The sequence below is a fragment of the Bactrocera latifrons genome, unplaced genomic scaffold (assembly GCF_001853355.1).
Source record: "Bactrocera latifrons isolate USDA-ARS-PBARC rearing strain unplaced genomic scaffold, ASM185335v1 scaffold_121, whole genome shotgun sequence".
Taxonomy (NCBI): Eukaryota; Metazoa; Arthropoda; class Insecta; order Diptera; family Tephritidae; genus Bactrocera; species Bactrocera latifrons.
In genome coordinates, this window is record NW_017534642.1 from 199,642 (window position 1) to 212,910 (window position 13,269).

A 13,269-nucleotide genomic window follows, 5' to 3' on the forward strand; every position below is an offset into this window, starting at 1 on the left:
CTTTGATTTAGTAAATATGTATATGCAGCACATTATATAATACATGGAGTAAATTAAAAATTAAGAATATTTTGTGAAACGTTCTTACTGTCTGCATATGTATAAGTACAGATAACGGCCAAATGCATAAAAAAAATTATAAAAAAGAAATGTTAATGAAAAAAGGCTTCAAAATATTACATAAAAAATTTTCACAAAAATTTAGTTTTCATTTTTTTTTAACTTTTATATATTTTTAGTCACTTTTCAAACAAATTTTTTGAGAAATTTTCAAAAATATTTTTTTTACAATTTTCATATTTTTTGGAAAAAATATTTTTTAATGAAAAAAGGCTTCAAAATATTACACAAAAAATTTTCACAAAAATTTAGTTTTCATAATATTTTTTTTTTTAACTTTTATATATTTTTAGTTACTTTTCAAACAAATTTTTTAAGAAATTTTCAAAAATATTTTTTTTACAATTTTCATATTTTTTTGAAAAAAAAAAATTAAAAAATAGTTTATTTTTATTTATGCATCAGGCCGTTAAATGTTAGCTTTAAAATGTATATATTTTGCATGCATAATTTGTTTCGTACCTTTTACTTTTTTTTAATTTTAAAATAATGATATTTTTATTACTAAATCAACAAGTTATACATAAAAACGTTCAATTTTGCTCTGTGTGTGTGTAAGTGTATATATATAAATGTTGTATGTAGTATACTGTATGTTCAAGTAAATAATATATATAATTGTATTTATATGTAAGTATTGCATTTTCGTTTGGAAATAGAGCTTTCGCATGTGCTTTTGCACGCTCAATACCACGAGCACGGCGCGAAACCTTTGTTTGTATTTGTAGTGGCACGAACACTGTGGATCAGTATTGGTTAAGTGGTGACTAAAAACGTTACGTTTTTCCGAGGAGAACTTAATTGTGAAGTGAAAGCGCACAAAAATTAAAATGAAACTCAAAAGCTCGTTGAAAGCTTAGAAGCTTAGTGAATGTTCACAAATTCCGAAGTTGTGTGAAATTCAAAACAAGCACAGGATACAAGTAGAGAAAGTTGGAAACTGAAGTACTCTGTTACAAATAATAATATAAAACAGCATAATCAGCAGTATTTTTGAAACAATTATCATCAGCACTACACCTATTTTTCTGTGCTCCCTTCGTGTTTGCAATTAGTTCTACTTTCCAGTTCATTCCTTCATTCCTTATAGACAAATTCCCTGTTTTACGTTCATTTCACGCTCCATTTCGCTTGCACTTTATTTCCATTGACTTTATGACTCGTCCCGATTATTATGCACCCAACTGGCCGGCACCCACTGCGGTTCGCGTTCCAACGAATTGATCTCGGCCAACAGCTGTTGATAAGCACGATCTGTGTCGTTGTTTATGATTATCATATCGAAGAGGTGGCCCCAGCGTGCCTCCATGTCGCGGGCAGTGGCTATAATATCCTTGAGCTCCTCCTCCTATCGGGCAAAGTGGTAGGATTTATTAAAAAGAAAGGTGAAAATTAAAGTACACTAAAGTTTGCTGTATCCATAAAACAAACAAACTGAATAAGAAACGGATCGAATTAAGAAAGTGGCATGCAATCTTTAGCCTTTTGTTCTTGTTTTAATATTTCCGACAGTACAGGTTCGGTGTATGCTATACTTCTTCGTCGTAGAGTATGTTCAAAATAAATTTGTATCGTTTTGGTTCACTCACCTTGAAGGGTTCACCGTTTCGTATTTTCTTCTGTCGTAATTTGTCGAGACTCGGCGGCGCCACCAGCACTACGTATGGCTTCAGATCGGAGGCGCGTAGCAGCTTCAAGCTCTGCGGATGCAGATTCAGCACACAAATTTTGCCACTCGCCACCACTGTACGTATGGCCTCGAGTGAGGTGCCTGCAACAACAAAAGTTGGCAGAATACGTCGATGAAGAAGAGGATATGTGGAAATTTGCAATTTACTTAATTCGTTTAAAAGATAGGATATGAAAGTATATTTACACGTACACCGAGTGTACAGTTCCCTTCCATGCATTCCATATGCATACATGTACGAGTGTGTACATATTACATGGTAAATTACTCACCATAGTAAGCCTTCTCGTATTCGCCATGTTCGACGAAGCGGCGCGCCAGTATGTCCGCCTCAAAGGCTTGGCGCGTGATGAAGTGATAATCAACGCCGGGGACTTCACCTTCGCGGCGCGCACGTGACGTATCTGCGGAGTAAAGAAAGCGCAAAGAGAAGAGCCGCACAAGTGCAGCCGGTAAATAAATAAATATGTGTGTATGAGAGCGTGTATGTGTGAGAGTGGGGAAATGAAAGAGCGCAGGAAGCGGGTGAGAAGCTGGAGGGACGCAGCAGCTTGTTTGCCACAAAGCGCTGGCTGACACACGACAAGAGTCTGTGTGGATGACGGCGCGCTTGCATGCTTGCGCCTGCTTTAAGGATAAGCCAAGGCTGCTGTCAACAGCGCTGCATGGCGATTGAATTGAAGGTGAGTATTTTTCGGCTTTGCCTTTGGCTTTGGCTGCTGCAATTAAGTCGTTAGTGACAGACACCCACACATGTAAATACTGTGTGTACGCCAAGCCGTAGTTAATATGTTCGTCCTTGTGGGTCTATCAGAAGGACTTAAGGCCTGGCAAGCACACCAATGCGCTGCCATGAGAGTGTATGTGTGTGTGTGTCATCAGCGAAGTGGAGCGCAAGGAAATTGCCGCTTAATTACTTTTATGCACGGCTGTTTGTGAGCTTAAGTTGGGACTTTAAAGCAGATGAAATATTTGAGGAGAGGAAAGCGTCACAAGCTAAAATTTTACTATTTTTACATATAGATGGAAGCATTGCTAATGTTTGAACGATCTTGAGGCATTTACCCTTTTTAAGTTTCTCCTCTAATAAATAGAAAACTAAAGCGAAAATGAAAAAAAGGAAAATATTTTTGATAAAAAGGCGAGTGTCTGGAAAAATCTCGCAGTCAAAAATAAAAATGTACGTTAAAAAATATAAAATGCCAAAAACTCGACTAAAAAATTATGAAATGAAAGTTGAAGCTAAACAGCACTTTGAATGAAGTCGAATATCGAAGAAAAAGCAGACGCTACTATACACAGTTAGACAGCCAAACGGGCCCCGCTTAGCCAGCCTACGCCGTACATTAGTTTTCAAGTAAAGTATTTCGAAACTTACGTGGCACTGCTGCCGAGAATCGATCCGAATCGGCCATTAACCGCTGACGCAGCTCGTGACGCCCAATATTCGGTGGCCCGATGAGCACTATGGGCCGTTTGTGTGTGGCACGTGGATAGTATAAGGCGACCTCTTCGTAGGTGAGTATTTCCTCGGGATCCGTTTCGTCCGGCGCGGTTGTGGCGTATAGCGGATAACTGCAAACGAATAAAGGAGGCTTATAACATTTGAACATACCCACACTTCCAGAACTAACTCACCCCGCTTCCGAGCTGGCCTTCTTCTTCTTCTTGCGGCCTTTGCGCGCGCACAGCAGTGTCGCACCCTTGCTGCTATCTTTGCCACGACTGCGCGCTAAGCCCGCTTCTTCGGCAATGGCCAACTTCATGGTCTCACGCTGGTGCTGGAATGATTGACTAGGTATGAGACCGGCGAGCGTTTGGTCCTCTTCGCCCTCGCGATACGCCTGCCACCAATTGGGATCGTCACGTGAGATGACATGCAAGACATCGCCTTTCTGGAAGCTAATACCCAGCTCACGACACGGTATATACAAGTCATCCTCGGGGTCGTAGTCGAAGTGGGCGCGTACATGCAGCACTGCGTTCTCGCGATGGCCACCACCGGGCGGTGGACTACCAGCGGGCACAATGAGGAATGTCAGAGTACCCTGCATGGAGCTAAGCAGCGCGCATACTTCGTTGACCGTCTTGCCGCGCAACTCTTGGCCATTCACTTCGAGTATTTCGTCGCCTTCATGCAATAGACCGGATTTTTCGGCAGCACCGCCACGCACTATACGTCCAATGACGACCGCCTCACCCTCATTACGCACCGTCGCGCCGAGTGGTTCAGTAGACTTTTCAATCTGTATGATTCGTATGTTATCATTCTGATCATTCAGTGTGCCAAAGCAGGCGCTTAGTGGTGGAGAGTCGGCACGCATTGGCTGCTTCATAAAGCCACTATGTTGCGGCGGTACGGGTGGCGCCGTCATATTTTGAGGCAGTGGCATAGCGCTACGTTGCGCAAGCGGTGGCGGTACCACTGGCGGTGGCACTGCTGTGCCGCGTACCGCTGCGCTCTTGGGTAGTGGTACTGGCGCGCCTGTTGTCGTTTGCTGGGGACTGCTAGAACCACTAAGTATGGGTGATGGCGTGGCATCGGTGAGCGTAGCAACGCGATCATGCGCTAGCAACAGACCCTCCATTTCGTGACTCGTCAACAGATTGCCCAGCTCGATAGCCGCGGCCGAGTTCGATTGCGTTAGCAGTTCCACAATATCTTTTTGCAACGAAGTGGCGTTCACGCTTACTGGATTAGCGACACGCGGGCGCCGGCGTTGCAGGACAGCTGCACGCGCAGCAAGCGCATGTGCCACACCAGCGCTGCTCAACACATTGTGGGCAGCCGACACCCGACTCGCCATTGTGGACATACCATTTTTGGTGAGTTGATTCTGTAGGCGTGTTAGCGCCGCGATCAGTTCGCCATAACCTGCAGGGAAGAAGGGAAAGGCGAATTAGCGCTTTTATAAAATAATAGTCTACCAGTACTCACCATTAATTTTCTCGGCTTCCTCATCGTCCAGGTACGCCTCATTCTCCACACCCGCAACGCGCTCCGCAGAGACCGGCTGCTGCTGCTGTGCCGTTGCCTTGTTGTCCTGTAATGCCTTAAGCTTGCGCGAACCACGTAAGCTGTTACGTAGAAACTCATTCTGCTGCGCAATGCGTTCTTCCTCCTCGCGACGTCGACGTAGTTGCTCCTGAAAGACAGAAAATATAATGTTGGTCAGTTGCAATGCTTGCAAGTTGTTTGTAGCTCTAAAGCTACGTTGAAAAACAATCAGCGCGGTCGAAAGAAATATAGGCAGGTAATAAAGTCTCGACTCCGCGGACAGCAGCGCCATTATTGCGCCAAAAAAAGAAAACTTTAGTGCATATCTAAGTGAAACCGGTATTCGGAACAGTTGAAGCGCAATTGCAACCCTACAAATGAAAGCAGTTGCACTTTTTCCAAGCGCTTTTCCCTTTCAGACTCAAGTAATTTAGCTTACCGCCAAACGAGACACTTAATGCGGACATGTCCTCAACGCATTTGTGCCACTTAATCTTCGCCACGAAAACAATTCGCTTAATTTAATTAGCGCGCTAATGGGGTGAATGGGCCAGTAGGTCGGTGGCTCAGTTAACCGATGAAGATGGGGTGGGCCGTGAATGAAGTCAACCCACACACGGAAGCGTAGCAATAGTGACGCTTGTAACAGAACTCAGGGCGCCCTCATCGGACATGTGTTCGCATATATATTATACTTGCCACATTTAGTGGCAACACTTGAGCGGCTGCTCAAAGACACAAACGTTGCAAACAAATAGCAGAACACAGCTGCTTAGTGTTCAGTTAAGGAGACACTTAAAAGCAGACAGCATGAAGCGTAAAATAAAGTAAAGAACTGTTAGTAAATAAGTGGAGGTCAGAGCAAGACTTTAACGAGACGAAATAGAAGTGAAATGTGTTGCCCTTTGTCGCTTTAGACAATTTACAGAATCAGTTAATAAAAGTTTGAAGTCAGAGCTAAGTACTTAAGTAAACTATATTTTATAAACTTGTTGAGAAATTCAAGTAATTTTCTCGCATTGACGAAATGGCTCTGTTAGCAGCTAGAGAAGCTGGGTAAAAAGTGGAATACAACATTAGAAGCGCTGCCTTTGGCCTGTCAGGTAATCTTTGGAAAGCATAACAAAGCGACTTAGGCTGTGGTGCCTGAGCATATCCTCCTACTCGGTTAGGAATGCGATTCGCATGCCACTGCGCGCACACATACAACCATCCACCCTCTTTACATCACATGAGCACCTTCTCGCGCCGTACCCAAAGCCAATTGAAAGTGGCACGAAAGCATTTGTATTGATATGAAAGTGTGCAGTGAAATGTACACGCAACTCACAAGTGCAACATGCAACAGACAAGAGACAACAGACAAAGCGCTACAGATATGCAGAGAAAATATGACAAGCAGAGCTTGAGCGAGTGCATTGTTTGTAGTTGCGCCGCATTGGAAGCCTGTCAAGTGTGATTATGGGCAATTCATCAGCGTGCGGGGGCGGAAGCCCTCCTACAAAGGGCAAAGTGCCAAGAAGGTGCTAAGAGCGTACGCTGCTTAGGGGGCGACGGTGGAGGTGGGTATAGAGTGCTGCTGGCGATGTGTGTGTGTGTGGCAATTGTGGCAAAAACAAACAGTGCAAATATGTGTGGCAGGTATAAATGCAACAAGCGTTATGTAAATTACGGCAAAACAAGCAGGCAAAGAAGTGTGAAAAGGGCGAAATGGAACTGCTGTCGTGGCAGCGATTTGCATGCCGCACGCAGCGCCGCCTTTTATTTACTTAGCGCTTTTGCTTCATAAACAAGCGCGCTGTGCAGCAGCAATTGGGGCAGAAAATCGCATGCAGCAAAGCGCTGTTTTATTAACGTGTTTATTTATTTTTACAATTTTTCCAGTTTTTTTCGTATACTTATTTCATTTTTGCATTTTTTGGTGCTCTTCGCTGACAAAGCAACCTTCAAAATACAAAGCGTGTAAGTATGATTTACAACCGAAGAATGCAGACCAAATCCGCACTGCGAAACAACTGTTAGCACAACAATAACAAAGGCAAGTGTGAAATTTCGCAACAATGCGATTTCCCAAAAAGCTATTGGCGGGAAGCGCACAGCGACCAAGCGCGGATCAAGCGCCCTAAAATCATAAAATAAATTTTCCTTCAAGACATGAAATATTTGCATTTTTCCTACTCACACCAAATAAATATGACAACAAGCAACGCGCAACAACAAAGCGACTGCTTTATTGCCGCTTTTTATTCGCACATAATTCAGCTGAAATCCCTAAGACGACAGGCTATCTGTGAGCCCGATAGCCGGTAATGCCGGCAATAAAAAGTCGCGTTTACAATGCCAAGCTCGTATAATGCACAGCAGGTGATTGCAGCAACAATTGATTTAGGTCCTGCAATAAATTAGTAGGAAACTATTTTTTGAATTTATTTTTATCGGCTGAAAATGCTAATACGGTCTGTACTCGTATTTGAGACATGGATATATTGTTACTTACGGAAAAGATTTCACATTGAATATTTATTAGAATCAGCTCAAAACTATTTTTCTAAAACTAACGCCTTTTGGAGGCAGCATGTTTTAAGAAAGGCAATGAACTTTCGAAAACATTGCCAAAAGCTTTCGAAAACATTTTTGAAAGCTTTCACTTGCACGTAGTTAAGCTGTCGTAACTTCAAAAGTGTTTGAATCTGCTACAATTTCACAACGGAATTAGTATATTGTATATTCCACATCAAGTTTTTGTATGAAAACACACACTAATAACAAATAAAATTCGCTTTACACCTTTGTAATCAAGTTACACACAAAAAACGAGTATAAGCATTTCAGAAAGGTGTGTAGTCTTTCAATGAAGATTTCATACGCGACAGTCACAACAAAACTACTTCGACTTTTAATGTATTTACAAGCCATGCTCGAAACGTTAAAAATTCTTTGTAAACATACGTCGGTAGTCACACACCTTTGATGCGTGTGGCTGTGTAGTTTTGCTAGCGCAGCTTAGCGCACTTGAAATCTGCCAGCCGAAGCTGCTCGAAGCTGTTCTTCACATTTCAAATAACTTGCTGAATTCGTGGAATTAAGCTTCTTTTAAGGTGTAACAACAACGAGCGGAGGCTGAGCGCAAACTGGGTGACGGCAGGCATTTTCGAGAGCTTGGAGACTGCTTGTTGTTCACGCATGAATTTCAAATAGCGCCCACAATAGGCGAAGAAATGAAAAATATCAATGTAATTGACAAAAAGGCGAGGCTTAAACACTTTTAAAATTGTGAATTGCAAACTTATGACTCAGTCAAAAGATCTGCTGGAAAAGTGAAGTTAAACCTACATGATTTCTTTAACACATATTTTTCGTTTAAATATTTCCCATAAAACATATATGTATAACATAAATAAATAGTGCTAAGAAATGGGTGTAGTGTGCTACAAAGCTTTCGTTTGGACTAAAAGCCGCTACAAATGTTCCGTTTCACCGCTAAATAAACAGGCCGATTGGTATGAGTTCGATATGTGGATTACTGACTTATGAGGCCAGGGGGGCATAACTCAAATAAAGCGCCAAATCGGGCCTAGGCAGCAATTGAGTACGTGCTTTGGGTTTGGCACAAATTAGCTAAATAAAATAGCAATTCAAGGGGCAAAGGTTGGTCAAGCGACTCAATTCTAACATCTGTGCACAGAAGGCTTGAGAAAATTTTACCTTTTTGGAGAATAATTTAGAACTTGACATTAAATGCTTAACATGACTTCAAACTTGTGTATGAGAATTCTAATTGCCTTGTTTTGCTTCCTGTTTTTTTTTTTCTTTCAACGCTACCTCAGTTTAATGTTTTCTTAATTCACATGATTAAAAACAGAACTGTCCGAGCAGCTTTGCTATAAAAATCTGATTCCACAGCTCGGCGGCTCGGCGTCAACACAACAAATATTGATACTAATCTGCGCAAAATAATAACAAACAACAAACAAGACAGACGAATTATGCTTGAGGGCGGAAGCGGCGGCGCGCGAGTGTGTGTTAGCGATCAGGTTGCGGGCGGTAAAGCCAGCAGAAATGCGCTGCGCTGGGCTGCTCGTAACGATGATATCAGTGCTTGGAGTGGAGCGCTTTGATTGCTTTTGTGGACGCAGGTGTGTCTGTGTGTGTGTTAGAGTTGATTGCCTACTTTTATGTGTGTGTGTGTGTGTGTGTTAGAGCTTGAGCGCAGTTATTTACATTTTATAAATATTTCTTAGTTTTTGTTGTGTTATCACTGGGCATAGCTACCCACACACACACATGCATGCATATAAGCAAACTGATCACTGTGGGCATAGCTACGCGCACACACACATACATTCATATAAGCAAACTGATCACTTTGTTTACATTTATACCATTTTATGGCCATAATTAATTCACTGCTGGCGTATTAAACAGTAATTATTATTAAATTTGTGTAAAATTGTTACATCGTTTTTTAGAATTTGGAAAAAAAATATTTTCGGAAAAATATTTACTTCGAAAAAAATGTCATGAAAAATATAAACTATCGATTTAGACTTTTTCTTAATCTTCTACACTATTTGCAACATTCTGAAGTGTAACAACGATTTAAGTCCAATATTTTTGTTAAAGAAAATTAGAAAATCAATGGAAATAAGTTTAAAATATATATAAGGTTTAAATAATGAAATAAAATATTGGGTAGTTGAAAAAGTATTTTCGTATTTTGTCAATAAGTGGGATAAGTTGAAGTTTGATTAGGAATACGAAAAGACTTTTTCGGCTACCCAATATTACACTTACATAGAAACTAAATTATTTATATGAAAAGAATGACTACAAAATTAAAATTAACTTTTTTTAGATAAGTTCGCATAAATGAGGAAACCGTTAATTATTTTTTTTTTTTTTTACTTTTGTTAAATTAATTTGCGCTGCTACCCCACCCTACCGTTTTTACGCATTTTTTTTTTTTTTTTTTTTTTTTTTTTTTTTTTTTTTTTTTTTTTTTTTTTTTTTTTTTTTTTTTTTTTTTTTTGTTTGAGTCACTTGCCTGCTGCTGACGCAACCGATTCGACATGTTCACTTGGCCATCGCGTTGCAACAGCAATGAGCTGCTGCGTTGTGGCAATTGTTGCTGTTGCTGCTGCTGTTGCGCTGACTCCTTCACCGTTTGCGGTGAATGCCAGTGTAGTGGTGGTTGTTTTTGTTGTTGCTGTGGCACATTATTGTTATCACATATTTGGTTGGCGTTTGGTATGAATGTTGTTGTGGTTATTTTGGGTGGCGGTGCCGGCGCGACTGCTGCAGCAGCGCCACTGATATCACAAAAACTGCTTGTATTGCTTATACTTCTACCGTTACTAGCGCTATGGCCGCTAGAAATGTTATTATTGCTATTGTTGTTGTTGCTATTATTATTGTTGCTATTGCCACTGAGTTTGTTGTTATTATTGTTGTTTATATTAAAACTGCTGTTATTATTGCTGGCGTTGCTGTTGTTATTGTTATTGTTGTTGTTGTTATGCATGTCAATCGCATATTTGTTGCTGGCAGCTGCCGGACTGTTGCCAATGCTGCTGCTCGCTGTGATTATCGTCGGTATTGTTGCTGTTGTAATCGAACGCACAACACTCGGTGGCGCAGGCGGTGCCACCAGTCCATTGTTGTCGAGCGTGATGCTCAATGTGGACACAACCATTGTGGCAGTTTTCGATTTTGCTCACTTTTCACGACTTTTTTTTTTTGTTGTTATTATTCTTAACAATTTTTCAATTTAAGTATTTAATTAACCGTTATAATCAAAGTCATTGTCCATTTTTTTGTTTTTGTTTGGTTTGGTATTTTGAATGTTTCTGAGTTAATGGTGGGAAAAAATTGTTTTTAGAGCTGTTGGGTAAATAATATTGGTTGAAAATATTATTATTTTCGCAATTTTTCTGGTCATTTATTATATCCACATAATAATCCTATTGAATTTTGAATTGCACACCACACCACTCCACAAAACTCCTCGCTCAACACTACTCAACTCCGTTCCAAAAATTAGTTTATTATTTAATTTAAATTTAATATTTTTCTTTTTAATTTTTTTTATATTTTTTTATGAATTTTTATTTTTATTACTAGATATAACTTTTTTACTTTGGTATACACATACATATGTATGTTCTCTAATCGCCAAACTCGAGTTTCTCTAACGAAATTCCAAAGATGAGTTAGATCGCTCCTCTTGCTCTCTCGAAGAGTATTTATATAGACCCACCGCTAAGCAGCGATATAACCGGGGACCCCTACATGTCTACACACCCCCAACAAACGTGATTGCACAACGCCTCTTTGAAAGGCTCACATTCACTTGCAGAAAGACAATTAGTCAATCACCACAAAGCTTAAGCACATAAGCTGTCTTAAATCGGCATGTCTAACTCATTAAATATAATTACAAAAAATGCATTGAAAAATGCCATTCAACACACGAGTAAAAAACAATAAGCAATTCAAACGAATCACACTACAGTGAGACAAATGACCGAAGTGGGGGCGACAGGTGGCAACCCACATGCCAGCAGGCACGTCTAATTGTAAGATCAGCAACAAAAAATATTGCAAAAATCATAAATAAAAATCATCAGCGCAAGATCACAAATTTTGCGATGATTTGATGTGGCCGATCACCTCTACTTCGGTTGCCGAACAAAAAGGTTTTGACAGTGACAGATGTATACATAAGTCAGCTGTGGCAGCTTGTCAAAGCGAGCAAAATGTCAACGGAGATGGAAGTTGTCAAATAAACAGTGAATTAAATTTCTTAAGTTTGGAAAAGTCAAGTATTGGACGGGGAAAACAATATTCGGGAAATATTGGGTAATCGAAAAAGTGTTTTCGTATTTTACTAAATTTTCTTGTTGGCAAGCCTTGCATGTTTTTTTCGACAACAAGGGAAAAGTTTTGTAGTCTCCAAAAGCTTTATTGGCAGAAGATACATTTTTTTATTATCAACCATGAATGTATGTCTGTATGTATGTATGTATAGAAATGCATGAAGCTACATGCTATGCAGAAAAGTTAGAAATTGGTGATCAACCCAGCAATGTTACTACTATACATACATATCTGTATATGCAAATGTGTATTTATATTTATATATAAAATGTTTTAGGTACAGATATGTAAATATGTACGTTTGTACGTCAGTTTGTCTCGCCAAGTTGTGCAATTGCTGAAACAGTTCTGCTGTTGTCAGTGCAATTTTTCGCAAATACGTGACGAACACCAAACATATTTTTCGTTAGCACATTTTGCAAAAATACTTTTTTAATTTTATTTAAAAATAAACATTGTTTATTTATTTTGACTGTTTTTCATAACAAAAATTCGCTTTTGGCACTGATTTGGTTTATTTAGTTTGTCGGACGTGTGTTTTGATGGACAGACAGACGTATGCAAAATCAACAGTTATTGCACATACAGATAAAAAAAAACAAATCCAGATAAGTACGTATACATATGTGCTTCGTTGCGTATACTATATTAAAAACAGGTAGAGGCATGTATGCCCTGTAGGAAATTGATTGCCATGCAGAGTTTATGCTTAAATCTGAACGTGTATGTCAAATAAGCAATTTTGCGTGGCTTTTAGCTACGCCTACAACAACAAGCATATACAAGCACACTCAAACCATGTCGCAGAAGGAAACAAGCTGAAATATGACTCACGGGAATTTTGCTTGATTTTCTGTGCAATTGAATTTTATTTTTGTTTACCTGGCTTTTCTGCTGATTTATCTTTCATTTATTTTATTTACTATTTTATTGTATTTTTTTTTGTTGGTCTTTAGGTAGGCAACTGGCTGCAGTTTGTACACATACAAACGCACGGCATAAAAAAGGCAATAAAAAGGCATTTCGAGAAAAACAATACGCCACTTTGTGCGCATATCCGTGCAAAAGGCATGCGCTGCTAGCGTAAATAATAGTGCCACAGCCAAATGCGTAATCGTGGAGAACGTGCGCGGATTGTTAAGCACTTGGCGCGCGCATTCAATAGCTGGTTATTAAAACAAATTACTTTACTTTTGCTCGTTCATTTAGGAATATAGAGTATATATGTGTTTTTTACATTTGTTGCGTAAAAACTAAAAATTCTTTTTTTGTTTTAATTATAATAAAACTAAGAATTATAGAAAATATAAGAAAGTATAAAAAAAATACTTACAAAAAAAAATTATTATTTCAAAATATTACTATATATGGTACATGTATTTTCCAAATATAAAAAAATATATAAAACAAATTGTTTTAAAAAGAATTTCAAAAAAACACAATTATTATTAAATTTGAAAAATAATTGCTAAAACTCCCGTGACTCTTATTTCTATTACAGTATATACTACATATCTCTTTTAACATAGTGCTCTAGCGTAAAAAGAAATGTATAAAAAATATGTAAAAAATGTATAAAAATAAA

At 39.2% G+C, this 13,269-nt stretch overlaps 1 protein-coding gene across 5 annotated transcripts in view; it reads right to left on the reverse strand.

Annotated features, from left to right (window-relative positions):
* Nucleotides 1-855: 855 nt before the first annotated feature.
* LOC108978394 (MAGUK p55 subfamily member 5) overlaps nucleotides 856-13,269 on the reverse strand; it is a 135,235-nt gene continuing 122,821 nt past the window's right edge. For 4 of the 5 annotated variants that reach the window (XM_018948642.1, XM_018948643.1, XM_018948644.1 and 1 more), the window contains 6 exons: nucleotides 4,749-4,956; nucleotides 3,449-4,685; nucleotides 3,189-3,385; nucleotides 2,083-2,214; nucleotides 1,710-1,891; nucleotides 856-1,468 (listed from right to left, as the gene is read on the reverse strand). In XM_018948642.1, the coding sequence (XP_018804187.1) occupies nucleotides 1,274-1,468; nucleotides 1,710-1,891; nucleotides 2,083-2,214; nucleotides 3,189-3,385; nucleotides 3,449-4,685; nucleotides 4,749-4,956 (2,151 nt within the window). In that variant the 3' untranslated portion in view covers nucleotides 856-1,273. Of the gene's footprint in view, nucleotides 1,469-1,709; nucleotides 1,892-2,082; nucleotides 2,215-3,188; nucleotides 3,386-3,448; nucleotides 4,686-4,748; nucleotides 4,957-9,852; nucleotides 10,689-13,269 lie in introns of all 5 variants that reach the window. The other variant, XM_018948646.1, reaches the window with a different exon arrangement.